The 21,946-nt window shown below is 46.0% G+C and overlaps 3 protein-coding genes across 3 annotated transcripts in view; 1 reads left to right on the plus strand and 2 right to left on the minus strand.

Annotated features, from left to right (window-relative positions):
• The window catches only part of LOC120018012 (BRD4-interacting chromatin-remodeling complex-associated protein-like), a 53,004-nt gene extending 41,852 nt beyond the window's left edge, over positions 1-11,152 (minus strand). Inside the window, exon 1 of the mRNA XM_038960965.1 lies at positions 11,089-11,152. The gene's annotated coding sequence lies outside the window, so the exon portion shown is untranslated. The remainder of the gene's footprint in view (positions 1-11,088) is intronic.
• LOC120018899 (basic proline-rich protein-like) lies at positions 2,378-11,276 on the minus strand. Its single transcript, XM_038962119.1, has 3 exons — positions 11,242-11,276; positions 11,089-11,158; positions 2,378-4,321 (listed from the first exon to the last, which is right to left on the minus strand). Exons 1-3 carry the CDS (start codon positions 11,274-11,276, stop codon positions 2,378-2,380), a joined length of 2,049 nt encoding a protein of 682 aa, XP_038818047.1.
• An 8,286-nt stretch (positions 11,277-19,562) lies between these two features.
• Positions 19,563-21,946, plus strand: part of LOC120018901 (serine/threonine-protein phosphatase 5-like) — a 48,801-nt gene continuing 46,417 nt past the window's right edge. The window contains exon 1 of the mRNA XM_038962120.1: positions 19,563-19,649. Coding sequence (XP_038818048.1) covers positions 19,589-19,649 — 61 coding nt within the window. The 5' untranslated portion in view covers positions 19,563-19,588. The remainder of the gene's footprint in view (positions 19,650-21,946) is intronic.

The raw sequence follows: 21,946 nt of genomic DNA on the forward strand, positions 1-21,946 counted from the left end.
TCTGGAACTCATCAGTCTATTCTTGTTCTGAGAAATTAAGGCTATTCCATGCGAGAAATTGCCAAGAAACGGAAGATCTCGTACAACACTGTGTGCTACTCCCTTCACAGAACTCCGCAAACTGGCTCTAACCAAAATATAAAGAGGAGTGGGAGGCCCCGGTGCACAACTGAGCAAGACAACAAGTACATTAGAGTGTCTAGTTTGAGAAACAGACGCCTCACAAGTCCTCAACTGGCAGCTTCATTAAATAGTACCAGCAAAACACCAGTCTCAACGTCAACAATGAAGAGGCGACTCTGGGATGCTGGCCTTCTAGGCAGAGTTGCAAAGAAAAAGCCATATCTCAGACTGACCAATAAAAAGAAAAGATTAAAATGGGCAAATGAACACAGACACTGGACAGAGGAACTCTGCCTAGAAGGCCAGCATCCCGGAGTCCCCTCTTCACTGACATTGAGACTGGTGTTCTAGCAGGGCAGAAATTTGACGAAGTGACTTGTTGGAAAGGTGGCATCCTATGACGGTGCCACGGTGAAAGTCACTGAGCTCTTCATTAATGCCATTTTACTGCCAATGTTTGTCTATGGAGATTGCATGACTGTGTGCTCGATTTTATACACCTGTCAGCAACAGGTGTGGCCGTAATAGCCAAATCCACTCATTTGAAGGGGTGTCCACATACTTTTGTATATATAGTGTATCATGACAGCTGTGATGGAAACATGAAGTTTCAAAACAATTTTATATGCTGACAGATCATTTGTTCCTTTGAAATGGTAGGATATGTTTGTGTCTAAAATTAATTATGCGTGAAATGGCGGCTATAACAACCACCATGTGGAAGTAAACTTGGAGTCACTTGATGACATGGTGTGTGCTCCTCCCACTACGACTCAGGAAACTATGCAGTTTATTAGGCTACACATGAAATAAGGTATGATGAATTTCACAGGGTGGTGAAAGTGCACTGGAATCTCCGTTACAATAAATAGAGGGTCTTATTCTTGACTAACGTTTAAAAAAAATCTCTCTCTTATCCACAATCTCATGTAGACTAGCCTTTTGAGCTCTATGGACATTATCCAACATGTTACTGGGCCCACCCATAACTACAGCCATACTCTGGACCTGGATATTACCAAGGGGCTTTCTACTGGGCCCACCCATAACCACAGCCATACTCTGGACCTGGTTATAACCAAGGGGCTTTCTACTGGGCCCACCCATAACCACAGCCATACTCCCAGGTAAGAAGTTTTAGGTTGTAGTTATTATAGGAATTATAGCACTATTTCCCTCTATACCATTTGTATTTCATTAACCTTTGACTATTGGATGTTCTTATAGGCACTTTAGTATTGCCAGTGTAACAGTATAGCTTCCGTCCCTCTCCTCGCTCCTCCCCGGGCTCGAACCAGGAACACAACGACAACAGCCACCATCGAAGCAGCGTTACCCATGCAGAGCAAGGGAAACAACCACTCCAAGTCTCAGAGCGAGTGATGTTTGAAACGCTATTAGCGCGCGCTAACTAGCTAGCCATTTCACTTCGGTTACACCAGCCTCATCTCAGGAGGCTTGAAGTCATAAACAGCGCAATGCTTGACGCACAACGAAGAGCTGCTGGCAAAACGCACGAAAGTGCTGTTTGAATGAATGTTTACACGCCTGCTTCTGCCTACCACCGCTCAGTCAGATACTTAGATACTTGTATGCTCAGTCAGATTATATGCAACGCAGGACACGCTAGATAATATCTAGTAATATCATCAACCATGTGTAGTTAACTAGTGGTTATGATTGATTGTTTTTTATAAGATAAGTTTAATGCTAGCTAGCAACTTACCTTGGTTTACTGCATTCACGTAACAGGCAGGCTCCTTGTGGAGTGCAACGAGAGAGAGGCAGGTCGTTATTGCGTTGGACTAGTTAACTGTAAGGTTGAGCTGACAAGATGAAAATCTGTCGTTCTGCCCCTGAACAAGGCAGGTAACCCACCGTTCCTAGGCCGTCATTGAAAATAAGAATGTGTTCTTAACTGACTTTCCTAGTTAAATAAAAGGTATAACATTTTTTTTTTTTTTATTAAATTAAAAAAAAAAAAAAAAAAAAAAAAGGCAAATCGGCGCACAAAAATCACGATTTCCGATTGTTATGAAAACTTGAAATCGGCCCTAATTAATCGGCCATTCCGATTAATCGGTCGACCTCTAATACAGACGACAGGGAGCATACAGACCTCTCTGTCTAAGAAGAAAGCTGCATACTCTTATTTAATTACAAAGCAATGTGACAGAAACGCCCTCTATATGTAACATCATTAATTAAGATAAAAATTCTAAGTTACCAAACCCGTTGACAGGAATGGATAACACTAGAGATTCCTCCAATCAAGTTCAAGGCAGTTAGGTGGGCTGGCGCCCCCCGGGCAGTTAGGTGGGCTGGCGCCCCCCGGGCAGTTAGGTGGGCTGGCGCCCCCCGGGCAGTTAGGTGGGCTGGCGCCCCCCGGGCAGTTAGGTGGGCTGGCGCCCCCCGGGCAGTTAGGTGGGCTGGCGCCCCCCGGGCAGTTAGGTGGGCTGGCGCCCCCCGGGCAGTTAGGTGGGCTGGCGCCCCCCGGGCAGTTAGGTGGGCTGGCGCCCCCCGGGCAGTTAGGTGGGCTGGCGCCCCCCGGGCAGTTAGGTGGGCTGGCGCCCCCCGGGCAGTTAGGTGGGCTGGCGCCCCCCGGGCAGTTAGGTGGGCTGGCGCCCCCCGGGCAGTTAGGTGGGCTGGCGCCCCCCGGGCAGTTAGGTGGGCTGGCGCCCCCCGGGCAGTTAGGTGGGCTGGCGCCCCCCGGGCAGTTAGGTGGGCTGGCGCCCCCCGGGCAGTTAGGTGGGCTGGCGCCCCCCGGGCAGTTAGGTGGGCTGGCGCCCCCCGGGCAGTTAGGTGGGCTGGCGCCACTCGGGCAGTTAGGTGGGCTGGCGCCACTCGGGCAGTTAGGTGGGCTGGCGCCACTCGGGCAGTTAGGTGGGCTGGCGCCACTCGGGCAGTTAGGTGGGCTGGCGCCACTCGGGCAGTTAGGTGGGCTGGCGCCACTCGGGCAGTTAGGTGGGCTGGCGCCACTCGGGCAGTTAGGTGGGCTGGCGCCACTCGGGCAGTTAGGTGGGCTGGCGCCACTCGGGCAGTTAGGTGAGCTGGCGCCACTCGGGCAGTTAGGTGGGCTGGCGCCACTCGGGCAGTTAGGTGGGCTGGCGCCACTCGGGCAGTTAGGTGGGCTGGCGCCACTCGGGCAGTTAGGTGGGCTGGCGCCACTCGGGCAGTTAGGTGGGCTGGCGCCACTCGGGCAGTTAGATGGGCTGGCGTCACTCGGGCAGTTAGGTGGGCTGGCGTCACTCGGGCAGTTAGGTGGGCTGGCGTCACTCGGGCAGTTAGGTGGGCTGGCGTCACTCGGGCAGTTAGGTGGGCTGGCGTCACTCGGGCAGTTAGGTGGGCTGGCGTCACTCGGGCAGTTAGGTGGGCTGGCGTCACTCGGGCAGTTAGGTGGGCTGGCGTCACTCGGGCAGTTAGGTGGGCTGGCGTCACTCGGGCAGTTAGGTGGGCTGGCGTCACTCGGGCAGTTAGGTGGGCTGGCGTCACTCGGGCAGTTAGGTGGGCTGGCGTCACTCGGGCAGTTAGGTGGGCTGGCGTCACTCGGGCAGTTAGGTGGGCTGGCGTCACTCGGGCAGTTAGGTGGGCTGGCGTCACTCGGGCAGTTAGGTGGGCTGGCGTCACTCGGGCAGTTAGGTGGGCTGGCGTCACTCGGGCAGTTAGGTGGGCTGGCGTCACTCGGGCAGTTAGGTGGGCTGGCGTCACTCGGGCAGTTAGATGGGCTGGCGCCACTCGGGCAGTTAGATGGGCTGGCGTCACTCGGGCAGTTAGATGGGCTGGCGTCACTCGGGCAGTTAGATGGGCTGGCGTCACTCGGGCAGTTAGGTGGGCTGGCGTCACTCGGGCAGTTAGGTGGGCTGGCGTCACTCGGGCAGTTAGGTGGGCTGGCGTCACTCGGGCAGTTAGGTGGGCTGGCGTCACTCGGGCAGTTAGATGGGCTGGCGTCACTCGGGCAGTTAGATGGGCTGGCGCCACTCGGGCAGTTAGATGGGCTGGCGTCACTCGGGCAGTTAGGTGGGCTGGCGTCACTCGGGCAGTTAGATGGGCTGGCGTCACTCGGGCAGTTAGATGGGCTGGTGTCACTCGGGCAGTTAGATGGGCTGGTGTCACTCAGGCAGTTAGGTGGGCTGGTGTCACCCAGGCAGTTAGGTGGGCTGGTGTCACTCAGGCAGTTAACATTATTGATTGAGGACCTCTATGTAGTTGAATGGGATTGCTATTATTAAATAGATACAGATCTAAATCATTCTCGATGTGAATCTGTTTAAATAAAGGTTAAATAAAATGCACACTAGCAAGAGGCGTATCATGCTCACAGTTTCACTGCATCAACACCAAATGTATATCTTTCTCAAGGTGGATATTAGTTCATAGAATCCAACCAGCTAGGCAGTGACTAGTTCTGGAAAAACCTTCGCCGTAGGATAGGCTTTTCAGCTGCGTGTTTACTATAATTCCAATTGCTGTGTTTTAACGTTTAGAAATGTCAATAATCGCTTGCGAAATAGCTTTTCGAAACATATGTCCCTTTTCTTTCATATCAGCGAGAAAGAATCTTTCAAATAAAAATAAAACCACTTCCTGAAGCAGTTTAGCACAGATCCACAAGCTCCAGCTGAGCCACATCACTTCCTCCCCAGGTAGCTTACACACAGGTGTTCAGAGCACGCTAGATAGACAATTAGCACAGGTATCCGCCTAGTTCTTCCTTCAACAAGCGCTGTAACACAGAAGTATGGCCGTGTGAGAACACTAACCTAACCTTATAAAGTAGTAATGTTACCGTTTTGCTGACATGAAAGATACGGAACGTATGTTTCCAACACCATAACACAGGCCATGCGTTTAAAACTTTCAGAATGAGTGTCGGGGCTCGCAACAAAACTCCCCCGGCCAGAAGATAATATCGTCAATAGGCACTAAAGGTAGTCAGCGTCTAGGAATGGGTTAGCCGGTGACATGCTTTGGAGACGGCTCTCCGTCACACTCTAGGAAAACTGAAACCTGTCCCTCCACAGACATGTGATAATCATTTAGGGGGGAAGTTGTGGTATTCCCCTCCATTTTCTGTTCTGGCCGAAAGAACAGACTTCCACCAAGGTCATAGGCTACATGTTCCTCATTGCGTCCTGAACCTAATCACAGCATCGCGATACCACTAAACTTGATTTTCCAAAACAGAAAACATGGAGTCGACTAAACATCAAGTCGACGGGCCTTTAAAATCATGAAGTAAAGTATCTCAAATATGCTTAGGGAAAAAATCCATTTGAATCCGCGTGACAACAGGAAGCAGGCTGTGTTTGCACCATTAGAATGTTTTTTTTGTTTTTTTTCTCGAGAAATTAAACTGTAACCATACAATCGAATAAAAATTACCCACAGACCTGAGCAGGACATTGCCCACCCACAGACCTGAGCAGAACATTGCCCACCCACAGACCTGAGCAGAACATTGCCCACCCACAGACCTGAGCAGAACATTGCCCACCCACAGACCTGAGCAGGACATTGCCCACCCACAGACCTGAGCAGGACATTGCCCACCCACAGACCTGAGCAGGACATTGCCCACCCACAGACCTGAGCAGGACATTGCCCACCCACAGACCGGAGCAGAACATTGCCCACCCACAGACCGGAGCAGAGCATTGCCCACCCACAGACCGGAGCAGAGCATTGCCCACCCACAGACCGGAGCAGAACATTGCCCACCCACAGACCTGAGCAGGACATTGCCCACCCACAGACCTGAGCAGGACATTGCCCACCCACAGACCGGAGCAGAACATTGCCCACCCACAGACCTGAGCAGAACATTGCCCACCCACAGACCTGAGCAGAACATTAGGGAAACATGGCGCTAGTAGGCAAAGCTTGACTAAAATCACCAGATTTTTTTTTTTAAATAATAATAATCGGTTGAATAATTGAAAGGACAAATTCAAACTTTCCAGATTGACTTGACTTAAGGTTTTACTGCTAACCTACAAAGCATTACATGGGCTTGCTCCTACCCATCTCTCCGATTTGGTCCTGCCGTACATACCTACACGTACGCTACGGTCACAAGACGCAGGCCTCCTTACTGTCCCTAGAATTTCTAAGCAAACAGCTGGAGGCAGGGCTTTCTCCTATAGAGCTCCATTTTTATGGAATGGTCTGCCTATCCATGTGAGAGACGCAGACTCGGTCTCAACTTTTAAGTCTGTATTGAAGACTCATCTCTTCAGTAGGTCCTATGATTGAGTGTAGTCTGGCCCAGGAGTGTGAAGATGAACAGAAAGGCACTGGAGCAACGAACCGCCATTGCTGTCTCTGCCTGGCCGGTTCGCCTCTCTCCACTGGGATTCTCTGCCTCTAACCCTATTACAGGGGCTGAGTCACTGGCTTACTGGTGCTCTTCCATGCCGTCCCTAGGAGGGGTGCGTCACTTGAGTGGGTTGAGTCACAGACGTGATCTTCCTGTCCGGGTTGGCGTCCCCCCTTGGGTTGTGCCACGGCAGAGATCTTCGTGGGCTATACTCGGCCTTGTCTCAGGATGGTAAGTTGGTGGTTGAAGATATCCCTCTAGTGGTGTGGGGGCTGTGCTTTGGCAAAGTGGGTGGGGTTATATCCTGCCTGTTTGGCCCTGTCCGGGGGTATCGTCGGACTGGGCCACAGCGTCTGCCGACCCCTCCTGTCTCAGCCTCCAGTATTTATGCTGCAATAGTTTGTGTCGGGGGGCTAGGGTCAGTCTGTTATATCTGGAGTATTTCTCCTGTCTTATCCGGTGTCCTGTGTGAATTTAAGCATGCTGTCTAATTCTCTCTTTCTCTCTCTCTCTCTCTGAGGACCTGAGCTCTAGGACCATGCCTCAGCACTACCTGGCATGATGACTCCTTGCTGTCCCCAGTCCACCTGGCCATGCTGCTGTTCCAGTTTCAACTGTTCTGCCTGCGGCTAGGGAACCCTGACCTGGTCACCGGACGTGCTACCTGTCCCAGACCTGCTGTTTTCAACTCTCTTGAGACAGCAGGAGTGGTAGAGATACTCTCAATGATCGGCTATGAAAAGCCAACTGACATTTACTCCTGCGGTGCTGACCTGTTGCACCCTCGACAACTACTGTGATTATTATTATTTGACCCTGCTGGTCATCTATGAACATTTGAACATCTTGGCCATGTTCTGTTATAATCTCCACCCGGCACAGCCTGGTTCCTCTCTAGGTTTCTTCCTAGGTTTTGGCCTTTCTAGGGAGTTTTTCCTAGCCACTGTGCTTCTACACCTGCATTGCTTGCTGTTCAGGGTTTTAGGCTGGGTTTCTGAACAGCACTTTGAGATATCAGCTGATGTAAGAAGGGCTTCATAAATAAATTTGATTGATTGATTAACTTTACTCACACAGACCATCAGGGCAAATGACATACATAGCCTTCTGCTTTCTGTTTACAAACAGGAAGTACCAGTGATGCGCACAATATGAAAGTGATGTGGGGCTACAAGAGTGTTTTGCTAGTAAAGAGTGGGATATGTTCCGGGACACATCCCATAACATTGAGGAGTTTACCACAACAGTCACAGGATTCATCAAAAAGTGCATAGACGAGGTAATCCCCACATTGACTCTAAGAACTAGCCAGCTAGTCTTATTGGGGTCCCACAACAAAAAATACATTACAGGCTAAATACTTTACAATGTACATACAGTACCAGTCAAAAGTTGACATACCTACTCATTCAAGGGTTTTTCCTTAATTTTTACATCGTAGAATAATAATGAAAACTATGAAATAATACTTATATAATCATGCAGTAACCCAAAAGTGTAAAACAAAGGAAAATATATTTTAGATTATTCAAAGTAGCCTTTGCCTTGATAACCACTTGGCACACTCTTGGCATTCTCTCTCAACCAGCTTCACCTGGAATGCTTTTCCAACTGTCTTGAAGGAGTTCCCACATATGCTGAGCACTTGTTGGCTGCTTTTCCTTCACTCTGCAGTCCAACTCATCCCAAACCATCTCAATTTGTTTGAGGTCTGGTGATTGTGGAGGCCAGGTCATCTGATAAAGCACTCCAACACTCTTCTTCTTGGTCAAATAGTCCTTACACAGCCTGGAGGTGTGTTGGGTCATTGTCTTGTTTAAAAACAAATGATAGTCCCAGTAAGCCCAAACCAGACGGGTTGACGTATCGCTGCAGAATGCTGTGGTAGCCATGCTGGTTAAGAAAGCCTTGAATTAAAAAATAAATAAATAATTTAAATCACTGACAGTGTCACCACAAGGCACCCCCACACCATCACACCTCCATGCTTCATGGTGGGAACCACACAATGCGGAGATCATGGTTCTCCAACTCTGCGTCTCACAAACACATGGCGGTTGGAACCAAAAATATCAAATTTGGATTCATCAGACTAAAGGACAGATTTCCACTGGTCTAATGTCCATTGCTCGTGTTTCTTGGCACAAGCAAGTCTCTTCTTATTGGACCATGAAGGCCTGATTCACGCAGTCTCCTCTGAACAGTTGATGTTGACATGTGTCTGCTACTGAAGCATTTATTTGTGCTGCAATTTCTGAGGCTGGTAACTAATGAACTTATCCTCTGCAGCAGAGGTAACTCTGGGTCTTCCTTTCTTGTGGCGGTCCTCATGAGAACCAATTTCATCATAGGGCTTGATGTTTTTTGCGACTGCACATGAAGAAACTTTCAAGGTTCTTGAAATGTTCCGTATTGACTGATCTTCATGTCTTAAAGTAATGATAGACTGTCGTTTCTCTTTGCTTAGTTGAGCTGTTCTTGCCATAATATGGACTTGGTCTTGTACCAAATAGGACTATCTTCTGTATACCAACCCTACCTTGTCACAACACAACTGATTGGCTCAAACGCATTAAGAAGGAAAGAAATTGCACAAATGAACTTTTAACAAGGCACACCTGTTAATTGAAATGCATTCCAGGTGACTACCTCATGAAGCTGGTTGACAGAATGCCAAGAGTGTGCAAAGTTGTCATCAAGGCAAAGGGTGGCTACTTTGAAGAATATAAAATATATTTTGATATGTTTAACACATTTTTGGTTACTACATGATTCCATATGTGTTATTTCATAGTTTTGATGTCTTCACTATTATTCTACAATGTAGAAAATAGTAAAAATAAAGAAACCCTGGAATGAGTAGGTGTGTCCAAACTTTTGACTGGTACTGTACATTTAAAAACACCAAGGCAACATGTGGTGTGTATCTATCAGTTACACATACATGTCAGTTCATACACACAACAAGTAGGTGGTGCCGTGAGGTGTTGCTTTATTGGTTTTTTGAAACCAGGTTTGCTGTTCACTTGCGCTATATAAGATGGGAGTTCCATGCAATCATGGCTCTGTATAATACTGTACGTTTTCTTGAATTTGTTCTGGACCTGGGGACTGTGAAAAGACCCCTGGTGGCATGTCTGGTGGGATAAGTGTGTGTTTCAGTGCTGTGTGTAAATTGACTATGCAAACCATTTGGAATTTCCAACATATTAATATTTCTAGCAAAAACAATAAGTGTCTTTCCTCTACTCTTAGCCAAGAGAGACTGGCATGCATAGTATTAGAATTAGCCTTCTGATTATAATAAAGAGCAAGACATGTCGCTCTGTTCTGGGCCAGCTGCAGTTTAACTAGGTCTTTCTTTGCAGCATTTTACCATATGACTGGACAACAATCAATATAAAACTAGAGCCTGCAGGACTTGCTTTGTTGAGTGTGGGGTCAAAAAAGCAAAGCATCTCTTTATTATGGACAGACCTCTCCCGATCTGTACAACCATTGGCTCTATATGTTTTGATCATGAGTTTCCAATCTAAGGTAAAAACCAATTTAGTTATCTCAACTTGTTCAACAGCCACATAATCTTACCAGATTCTAGAAGTCTATAATTTAGCCAATGATTTGTACCAAATACAATATGGCAGATGTTGAAAAGGCATAACAAATAGGTTCTCAACAACAGATTATAGATTAACGTCAAATACACTCGAGGTAAAAGTGTGCGGTTCACACTCACTCCGTCATCATTCTTTTTATAGATGTGTTTAATAGAAGCTCAATTCAGAGTTGCCAGATATTGATGCAAGCTGTGCAAAGATGTGGCTGAAAGCAGCTATGTTTTAAATCTCTCTACTATGATCTTATCGAGTTCGACAGAAACAAGCTGAGTCGTAGCAAACTACCGGTAGATCAGATTGTGAGTTTAGGTAGGCGGACACCCGAGCAGCGGATTGACGCCGATAACACCAGTGTCCTATATAAAGGGGAGAAAGGTCCATTTGCCGCTCTCCAGAATGTTGGTAGCGAGCTGAAGCGGTCGTAGCCATTGCACAGCCAGCAGAGATGAGCGGTGCACAGCATATGAAAGGAGGGACACTGCGAGACGCTAACTAGTGTTGAATGCATCTAATGTATTTACATGATAGTCGTTTTTCCCTCTAACTACAGTGTCCTCTAAAATAATTCGCATGTTCGTTTGATGCATGTAGCTAATTGTCTGAATTTGCTAACTATTTGAATCTTTTGGTGCAGTTTCCTTTTCGTTAGCATTAGCTGCTAGGTAGCTAACTGACTATCAACATTGGTGTTACCAGATTCCGACGTAGTCTACATTTGACATTTCAAACATGACAAGCGGGTTTAGTATCAACACGTTTATAATGCACGGCAGCGTTGCACTCCAGCTTGCATGACGCATTATTTTGTTTGCCTTAAATGCAATTGCGTAGCTAGCTCCTTGTAAGCAAAATATGAGTTGATGTTGGAATACTCTTGGACAAGGGGGTGTGCTTGGGAATTTGTTGGAAAATGAAACGCCTTGCCATGCAAGGACTACGGAGTTTTGATCGAGGTTTGCAGTCAGCAAATGTTGTAGCTTTATTCTAGTTATTCAGATTAATCGAGAAATTGCTACATTGTCACAAACTCACCCAAGACGAGAGGTGCAGGCAGCGCGGGGTCTCCGGGACAGCCTCGCACGGGCTTCCATACAGGACCCAGCTACAGGCAGGAAACAGACGACTGTTGACTTCGCCTGTTCAAATTCATTGTTGTGTGTGCATTCAATCGAAAAATCCCTCAACCTTCCATGAACCTTGAGCGCCAGTTTATCCGTCATAGTAACTCGTTTATCCCCGTGCAACAGGCAATGATCCAGTTTATACCATAGACATAGAAAGGAATGCTCTGTCATACAGAAGTATATTGAAACATTGTGCAGTTTTGTAATGCATTTTTGTTGTTATAGCTTTATAAGCTTATATACACTGTTAGAAACTAATGGAAACATTATCACTTAATTTAACTGGGTTGAGATTATGCTATTGGCATGTTATGTGTGAGATTGTGGTAATAACCAGGGTATTGGGGTAACCATGATTTAAATACCCCCTTATACCTATACCCCCTATACAGGCAAATACACGGCTATCCTCCTTTGCCTCAGTCAGAGCTGCTTTCGTGAGAAAGCTATTTTATTTGTCATTAAATATAGCTTGTTATGTGATTGGCCGAAAGCTAGATATCTAGCAAATAAAAAGGCGGTGATCATTTAACTCATGACTAAGGTAAATTACGACTCATGACTAAGGTAAATTAGTATACAGGGAAAGTTTAGGCACTTTAAATATATACTTTCCCTGGGGATGTGGTTTGTTTTGTTGTTTACACTCAGTGATTGGTTGAATTTGAATGGGGACTATAATTAATTGGCCAAGTTGTGTGTAGTTACAGAAGGTTCTAGTTCATTTTGACGCTAGAGTCAAATCATATAGTATATAAAAATTAACACACATTGGCCTTTTCATAAAAATAATATTCCTATGTAGTTGAATGAATTTAGAGGAAATGTAGAATATCTGACCAGTGGCAAACTCGGACAAAGGTCACATCGCTCAGCATGCTATGACTAGCAAAGGTATTTTGCGAGATATTTCCTTGATATCTATGCATGTTTAACCATGCATTTAGAGACTTTCGGTAATGCATAAAACATGGTCAATGATGTACTCAGCTCTTCTGCGCCTCTATTTTACAAACATTCTCCACTAGAGGGCGCAGACGGATCGATTTCAGCACCAAGTACATGTTAAGATTTATTTCCATACAGGATTTACCCCAGTGTTTTATCCAAAACTAAAAGCCTCAGAATTTTCTGTTTCAGTTTACGCCGGCCAACATTCATGTCTCACTGGGCCATGGCTCCGGCAGACCTGCTCTCACTGGGCCATGGCTCCGGCAGACCTGCTCTCACTGGGCCATGGCTCCGGCAGACCTGCTCTCACTTAGGACCAAAGCCAGGCCGCTGGTATTTTCAGCCTGCGTTTACATAACAATAGCCCAAAGGCCGGCAGATGGAGGTACCATAACAATGGCTAACTGAACGTTAACACCTTCTCACAGAGCAACTGTTTGGTTGTTGATTCTGCTATTCACAAGTCCTCAGTGTCAGCCCTAGCTATGGAAACACAATTTCCCTATATAATATAAGGGCCCCATAGGGCGGCGCACAATTGGCCCAGCGCCGTCCGGGTTAGGGGTAGGCCGTCACTGTAAAATAAGAATTTGTTCTTAATAAAGGTTAAATAAAAAATAAAAAGGGTGTATAGACTAGTGAAATACTGGGGTGGCAGGTAGCCTAGTGGTTAGAGTATTGGACTTGTAACCAAACGGTTGCAAGATCAAATCCCTGAGCTGACAAGATAAAAATCTGTCATTCTGCCCCTGAACAAGGCAGTTAACCCACTGTTCCCCTGAACAAGGCAGTTAACCCACTGTTCCCCTGAACAAGGCAGTTAACACACTGTTCCAAGGCCGTCATTGAAAATAATAAGCTGTTCTTAACTGACTTGCCTAGTTAAATAAATGTTTTTAAAAATTACAGTTGAAAAGCTGCAGCAAAGCTGTGCTACAGTAACTATATCAGTATGGTTACATGCACACTAATAACTAGATTCTGATTATGGCATTACTCTACTTATCTTCTTTGGGGAAGGCGTAAGGTCATAATCGAAGTAAGCATACACCGATTAAAACACCAGATTTTCTGAGCAATCTTTCAAATGATTAGTACCTTAATCAGAGTGCTAGCGGTGTATGTGATCTGCGCATGTGGTAGCACAAGTAGCGATAGCGTCCTTCTTTTGCGCAAGTGAGTTCGGAAAAACTGAAAGTATGCATTGTAGAAATATTTTTAACATGCAAACTGTATATGTCCGAACTCAGAATCAAATATGCTTATTTAAGATGGTACTGTAGCTGTGGTAGAGCGCTTCTTTTGATTTTCAATTTTCTGCATTTATCAGTCCCATCAGGAAACTTGATTTCAGATGTGTCCATGTATTTGGCATTCATTAGAATCCCCATTAGCCGCTGCAAAAGCATCAGCTACTCTACCAGGGGTCCACATGAAACATGACATCATACATAGTACAGAACACTATTAGTCAAGGACTGAAATACATACATTTAAAATGTCACACAGCCTACATGTCAGTATATACACAATATCTAGGTCTAATACATGGTACAGTGTAAATTACAATACAATATATATTAAATGGCTGTGTCTCTTCAGTCCCCTTTGTGCAGTTAGGTGTTATTTTCATTTTTTTTGGGGGGGGGGGGGGGTTGGGGGGTTGCTAGCTTGAGTTACCTGTGTTGGCAGAGAGTCCCACTTATTCATGGCTCTCGCTCTCCACGGTAAGCACGGGGAGTTGGCGCAGGTCTCCTACCTGACTTCGCCACACTCCCCTTTAGCCCCACCCCCCAAGAAATGTTTGGGGCTGACTCTCAGGCTTCCAGCCTCGCTTCCGTGCTGCCTCCTCATACCACCGCCTCTCGGCTTTAGCTGCCTCCAGCTCTTCACGAGGGCGGCGATACTCTCCAGCTTGAACCCAGGGTCCCTTACCGTCCAGTTCGTCTTCCCAAGTCCATTCCTCCTGACATCGCTGCTCCTGCTGCTGCTGCTGCTGCTGCTGCCGCTTACCACGCTGCTTGGTCCGAGTTTGGTGGGTGATTCTGTAACGATCGTCGTAATGTGGAAGAGAGGAGGACCAAATCGCAGCGTGGTATGTATCCATATTTATTTGAATACTCTTCAATACGAACAAAACAATAAACAGAACGAAACCAACGACGCTACAGTCCTGAACTAGTGAACATAGAAAAAAACAATGAACGCACGAACAGGAACAATCACCCACAAACAAACAGTGAAAACAGCCTACCTTAATATGGTTCCCAATCAGAGACAACGTAAAACACCTGCCTCTGATTGAGAACCATATCAGGCCAATAAGACACACCTAAACCAATGAAACACAAAACATAGAATATACCCACCCAGCTCACGTCCTGACCAACTAAACAAAGACTAAACAAAGGAAATAAGGTCAGGAACGTGACAATGACTACCTGGCCTGATGACTCCTTGCTGTCCCCAGTCCACCCGGTCGTGCTGCTGCTCTAGTTTCAACTGTTCTGCCTGTGGCTATGGAACCCTGACCTGTTCACCGGACGTACTAACTTGTCCCAGACCTGCTGTTTTCAACCATCTAGAGACAGCAGGAGCGGTAGAGATACTCTGAATGATCGGCTATGAAAAGCCACCTGACATTTACTCCTGAGGTGCTGACCTGTTGCACCCTCTACAACCACTGTGGTTATTATTATTTGACCCTGCTGGTCATCTATGAACATTTGAACATCTTGGCCATGTTCTGTTATAATATTTTTTTCCCCCTAGCCACCGTGCTTCTACACCTGCATTGCTTGCTGTTGGGGTTTTAGGCTGGGTTTCTGTACAGCACTTTGTGACATCAGCTGATGTAAGAAGGGCTTTATAAATACATTTGATTGTTTGAAGGGGATGATGAGACGTGTTGAGAAGGATAGTCCACATGTCCAAGGAAAAAGGATCCCTCCATGGGGGATTCAAACTTATGCCACAAGTTGGGAACATTTTCAGGAACTAGGCATCTAACACTGTAAGCTAATTGTCAAGACACATTTGTGCATGTGATGCAGTTCATTAAAGTTTCAGAACATGCTGTTGGACTTCTGGTAAGGATGCTTTAGTGAAAAAGTGTTGGATAGACAGCATTTTGTTACTGGATATAATTATCTGCTCAGCTGGTTGGCCCCAGCATCGTGGATAAATATTTCAGGTTGGCCTATGGGAAAAGCTATCAGCTTTAGCTATTTTAGACCACAGGGTATTAACCATGTTTTAAGCAAAAGTTCGCAAGTATGGCTGCAAAGCGTTGCTGTTCCTAAAATTATGTATTTGTTTTTTTTTGTAACCTTTGTTCATGTTGTGATATACTGTAATGCACTGTTTTATTTTGTTTTATTTTACAGTAATGCACTGTTGTATTTTGTTTTATTTTACAGTAATGCACTGTTGCCCTACTTTTATTTGATTTATTTTCTATGTAAGTCCTGCTCAGGCCTTTATTTATTTTCTATGTGTCACGCCCTGACCTTAGAGATCCTTTTTATGTCTCTATTTTGGTTTGGTCAGGGCGTGAGTTGGGGTGGGCATTCTATGTTTTGTGTTCTATGTTTTCTATTTCTGTGTGTTTGGCCTGGTGTGGTTCTCAATCAGAGGCAGCTGTCTATCGTTGTCTCTGGTTCTCAATCATACTTAGGTAGCCTTTTCCCACCTGTGTTTTGTGGGTAGTTGTTTTCTGTTTTGTGTTTCTGCTCCTGACAGAACTGTTTCGGTTTCGTTCGTTCTCTTTGTTGTTTTGTTATTTCGTGTTCAGTTTTATTAATAAATCATGAACACTTGCTACGCTGTGCTTTGGTCCACTTCTTCATGCAATGATGATCGTTACACTATGTAAGTCCTGCCCAGGCCTTTGTTTATTTTCTATGTAAGTCCTGCTCAGGCATTTGCATATTTTGTGTGTAAGTCCTGATCAGGCCTTTTTTTATGTGAAATAATTGTGATAATACAATTTTGCTTATTGTAAATTGCACTTGTGTAAAAAATTAATAAAACATAAAATAGGTTCTATGGTGCCAAAATCAAATGACCATTGGAGCTTTGAACCACCACTAATGTTCCATCATTTGCACACACTGTACATAGATTTTCCTATTGTATTATTGACTGTACTTTTGTTTATGTGTAACTCTGTTTTTCGCACTGCTTTGCTTTATCTTGGCCAGGTCGCAGTTGTAAATGAGAACTTGTTCTCAACTGGCCTACCTGGTTAAATAAAGGTGAAATAAATGGCTAGCTACTGTTATTAGCGATATAGCTAAATTGGCTAATAACTAATATTCACATTTGTAGGGTGTGGATAACAAAACCTAAGAAGTACCAAAAGTTAGTTTGACAATATTTTGCAGTTTGAGTAAAAAAATCTAAAGAATGTTTGTTTATCAAATCTGCTTGCTAAGTGAACATTTTAATGGCCGCAATCATGTACTTTCTGTAAATTTTAGTTTAGGCATGACGTGCTTCTTGTGTGCCAATCGTAAATTCACATTTTTCTCACATATAATTGTATTCAAATTTGGGTATATCTGTTTTCACACATGCATATAAATAGACACTGGTACAATATACAAGCACACACAATTGTTGTTATTATTTTTAAATAATCATCTCTGTAATTTGACTATATTTTACCTTCTATTTTGAAATGGCAAAAAGCAAGTAAACATTGCATTTTCTGTACAAATAAGTAATTCTTAAAATGTGCAGAGAGCTAATTAGCCATTGAATGGTTTATCTGTTCAACAACACTTTTGTTAACAGGGGTCATGGCTTTGGCCATGACAAGGACTTGTAGTGTGTTTCTGTTAAAGGATGCGTGTTGTTTGTGGCGAGGGTGTGTCAGATGTCAGGTGACTCAGGGTATGGAGAGAGACCCCTGTGTAGTTCTGTCCACTCCCTCTCACAGCATCATGGTCCACATGCTGAGTCCAGTTGGCAGGAAACACACAACATCCTCATACCTCAGTCAGCACAGATGGACCAGACACGAAGGGCAGAGCCAGAGGGCAGAGAGGTCAGGTTATGGGGCACGGGGTAGAGGGGGGTGTATACCACACACTACAATCTGGTAAGAGACATGGGGTAGAGGGGGGTAAAGGGCAGGTCAGGGGCTAGAAGGGGGTAAGTGGTAGGACATGGGGTAAGGGGCAGGAGGTAGAGGGGTCATGGGTAGGGGGGTAAGGGGTAGGACATGGGGGCAGGAGGTAGAGGGGTAAGGGGTAGGACATGGGGGAAGGGGGTAGAGGGGTCAGGACATGGGGTAGAGGGGGTAAGGGGGTAGAGGGGTCAGGACATGGGGCAGGGGGTAGAGGGGGTAAGGGGTAGGACATGGGGGAAGGGGCAGGAGGTAGAGGGGTCATGGATGGGGCAGGGGGTAGAGGGGTAAGGGGTAGGACATGGGGGAAGGGGGTAGAGGGGTCAGGATATGGGGTAGAGGGGGTAAGGGGGTAGAGGGGTCAGGACATGGGGCAGGGGGTAGAGGGGGTAAGGGGTAGGACATGGGGGAAGGGGCAGGAGGTAGAGGGGTCATGGATGGGGCAGGGGGTAGAGGGGTAAGGGGTAGGACATGGGGGAAGGGGGTAGAGGGGTCATGGATGGGGCAGGGGGTAGAGGGGTAAGGGGTAGGACATGGGGGAAGGGGGTAGAGGGGTCAGGACATGGGGTAGAGGGGGTATGGGGGTAGAGGGGTCAGGACATGGGGCTGGTGTTAGAGGGGGTAAGGGGGTAGAGAGGTCAGGGCAGGGGGTAGGACAGGGGGTAAGGGGTAGAAGGGGGTAAGTGGTAGGACTTGGGGGAAGGGGGTAGAGGGGTCAGGGCAGGGGGTAAGGGGTAGAAGGGGGTAAGTGGTAGGACTTGGGGGAAGGGGGTAGAGGGGTCAGGACATGGGGTAAGGGGCAGGAGGTAGAGGGATCATGGTAGGGGGTAGAGGGGGTAAGGGACAGGGTGTAGGGGGGTAATGGAGGGGGTAAGGGACAGGGTGTAGAGGGGTAATGGAGCGGGGGTAAGGGACAGGGGGTAGAGGGGTAATGGAGCGGGGGTAAGGGACATGGGGTAGAGGAGTCAGGACATATGGCAGGAGGTAGAAGGGGTAATGGTCAGGACATAGGGCTGGGGGTAGAGGGGGTAATAGGCAGGGGTAGAGGGGGTAAGGGGTAGAACATGTGGTAAGGGGCAGGAGGTAGAGGGGTCATGGATGGGGTAGGGGGTAAGGGGTAGGACATGGGGCAGGGGGTAGAGGGGGTAAGGGGTAGAAGGGGGTAAGTCATGGGGGAAGGGGGTAGAGGGGTCATGGATGGGGCAATGTGTAGAGTGGTCAGGCCATGGAGCAGGGGGTGGAGGGGGTAAGGTGTAGGACATGGGGTAAGGGGCATACACACACACACTACAATCTGGTCAGGTTTATCTCCTTTACCTGCTCCACCCTCTCTAAACCTATAGATAACCCCCCCCCCCCCCTCCACACGTTACAATCTGTCCAGGTTTATCTTCTGCAGATCTCTGCCCCCTGGAGGTTGATTCACACAGGTTCCCCCTGTTACTTGCAGCCTCTGTGATAATTCTGTATGGTCTAATAATGACCCAGCATAGGTAATATATACAAAACAGTAAAGGCTGTTTTATTCTGAATTATCATGAAATGACAGGCAGCTACAGTGGATGTAACATTTGACAAATTACAATCTGTTACGTCATTGTAGACTACACATTCTTTCAGTTCCACTTCTTTAAAAAATAACATCCCAAAAAATCTGCTTATTTCTGGGAAACCTAGTCTCAATAATTGAGATAATTATTGTTATTTTCTTTTTTAAATTAGGACAACTCTGGTACCCCAGTCAGTTCACACTTTAGGGAAGCGATTGAAAACTGACCCTGGATCTGGTCTCATTGGAAAAGTATAGCAAAAAAGACAGTACAGTATGAAGATAAACTTAAACTGCTTCTCCAATAGAATCCCCTGATCACACTTGTAGGCGATTTTACGGTGACGTTGGCTAGCTAAATTCATGGGTTGATACGTCGCCCGGTCTAACGGTCGTCTCGCACTAAACTGCGCATGTGCAACCCGTCTAAAATCAAAGGCACTCGTTCGATAGTTGTTTTTGACGAAAATGAAAACGTGTCAGTTTGTCACTCACGATGATGTAATAATAACATGTTCAACTACTTGGCTACATTGACTCGAATCTAGGTTGTGCCTTAAGATTTTGAGAAAATTAACAACCAAGGAATCATTTTCACTTGTCAAACCCCGGCCTGGTCTGTTAGGTATGTTTCGTTAGCGTTCCCGGAAGTCTCGTGATGTAGCACCTCTGGGTTTAGAAACTCTGTGAGTACAGTTTGAGACCATAGGACTGCAGCGTACTATACTGTCAATGGCGAACGATACGGCAACGTCGGCAAGCGGTAGCAAGGAGAAGATGGCGGAGGAAGATACACATGCAGAGAAATTCAAGGAGAAGGCGAATAATTACTTTAAAGGTAGGATTTCAACCATATAACGTTGTCTATCAACGTTATCTTTCAATATGGACAAAGTCCGTAATGATCAAAATCCAGTGCCCTTCGTATGGACAACAGTGTTCGCTACCCTAGAAACTCATTCCACTACAGTAACTGCGTACCCATAGAAACTCATTCCACTACAGTACTCGCTACCCCATAGAAACCATTCCACTACAGTAACTCGCTACCCCATGAAACTCTTCCACTACAGTAACTCGCTACCCCATAGAAACTCATTCCACTACAGTAACTCGCTACCCCATAGAAACTCATTCCCCTACAGTAACTCGCTACCCCATAGAAACTCATTCCACTACAGTAACTCGCTACCCCATAGAAACTCATTCCACTACAGTAACTCGCTACCCCATAGAAACTCATTCCACTACAGTAACTCGCTACCCCATAGAAACTCATTCCCCTACAGTAACTCGCTACCCCATAGAAACTCATTCCCCTACAGTAACTCGCTACCCCATAGAAACTCATTCCCCTACAGTAACTGGCTACCCCATAGAAACTCATTCCCCTACAGTAACTGGCTACCCCATAGAAACTCATTCCACTACAGTAACTCGCTACCCCATAGAAACTCATTCCACTACAGTAACTCGCTACCCCATAGAAACTCATTCCACTACAGTAACTGGCTACCCCATGAAACTCATTCCACTACAGTAACTGGCTACCCCATAGAAACTCATTCCACTACAGTAACTGGCTACCCCATAGAAACTCATTCCACTACAGTAACTGGCTACCCCATAGAAACTCATTCCACTACAGTAACTCGCTACCCCATAGAAACTCATTCCACTACAGTAACTGGCTACCCCATAGAAACTCATTCCACTACAGTAACTCGCTACCCCATAGAAACTCTCCCAATCCCTTGTATCTCTGACATAATGCATCCTCTCCCATCTGTCGCTCCTCACCACCCTGACAGTTTTCAGAGGTGATGTGTAGTAGTGTAAAGCTGAGCAGCAGGAAGCTCAATTAGATGACTAAGGCCAGAGTACTGTAGTGTAGCAGGGGACTGTAGCAGGGTAATGTAACAGGGTACTGAACAGGGTACTGTACTGTAATATAGCAGGGTACTGTAGCGTACCAGTGTAGTATAGCAGGGTACTGTAGTGTAACAGTGTAGTGTAGCAGGGTACTGTAGTGTAGCAGGGTACTGTAGTGTAGCAGGGTACTGTAGCAGGGTAATGTAGTGTACCAGTGTAGTGTAGCAGGGCACTGTAGTGTAGCAGGGCACTGTAGTGTTGCAGGGTACCATAACAGGGTAATGTAGCGTACCAGTGTAGTATAGCAGGGTACTGTAGTGTAGCAGGGTACTGTAGCAGGGTAATGTAGTGTACCAGTGTAGTGTAGCAGGGAACTGTAGTGTTGCAGGGTACTGTAGTGGACCAGCTTGTCTAGTTTTACATATTTTCTCATCTATTTACCAATAAACTTAGATGGTTGATAGGACAATGTGCAAACACTTGCAAATCAAGTTATGGCCATGTAGCTAGTTAGCTATTTCAATCAGTGCACTTTAATGTTTTGGAAACTCTGATTTGCCTTGAACATAAACCATGATCTAGCCATTAACTTCAACCTATTGACGTGGTATCCCAAGTTACTCTAAACACTGCAAGAGAACAGCGTTACTTGTATTACTTAATTTGCTAGATAAATACCAGAGTTTAACCTCCTGTTAGCTACAGAAGTAAATGCAGCGAGCTAGCCAACGTTAGCTTATCTCCCGCATAATGATCGGCGACGTGCCAAGCTACCACTAGTAACCATTTGCTGTGATTTAGGCTATTATGTGCAAAGTTAATGATATCTCGGGTGAGACAGGTTTTGTTTCCAAACGGCAAAGATATTTTGACGGGTGTCAAATTACAAAACCAAAACAGTGCTAGCTACGGTAGCTAACGTTAGGAATGAATGACTTGATATGTGTGCACGCGTCAGTGTGATAAAAGTTTGACACAAAATATAATGTTAGCTAGAAAATTCTGGTTGGTGTCATAAAGATAAACTACGACATACTGGATGATCGTATCATTTCACACAATTGTAAATATTAGATGGAATATGAATGGATCGTGTTTTTTTACAAGACCCGAGCTGACGACAACGCCACCACACAACTCTGAGCTACTTTTTTCACAAGTGTTGGCTAGCATAGCATAGCGCAACTGTTCATTAAATGCGCCGTTCAGCTAGTTAGCTACCTAACGTTAGCATAGCAACCGTCTCATGTGTGCTAGAAAAAT

This window comes from Salvelinus namaycush, chromosome 23 (genome assembly GCF_016432855.1).
Source record: "Salvelinus namaycush isolate Seneca chromosome 23, SaNama_1.0, whole genome shotgun sequence".
Taxonomy (NCBI): domain Eukaryota; kingdom Metazoa; phylum Chordata; class Actinopteri; order Salmoniformes; family Salmonidae; genus Salvelinus; species Salvelinus namaycush.

Coding starts and splice junctions, on each gene's coding strand:
- LOC120018899 (XM_038962119.1), bottom strand. CDS start 11,276: ATGACGGATAAACTGGCGCTCAAGGTTCATGGAAG. Junction 11,159..11,241: donor GCGCTCAAGGTTCATGGAAG/GTTGAGGGATTT, acceptor TCCTGCCTGTAG/CTGGGTCCTGTATGGAAGCC. Junction 4,322..11,088: donor GCCTGCACCTCTCGTCTTGG/GTGAGTTTGTGA, acceptor TCAACTACATAG/AGGTCCTCAATCAATAATGT.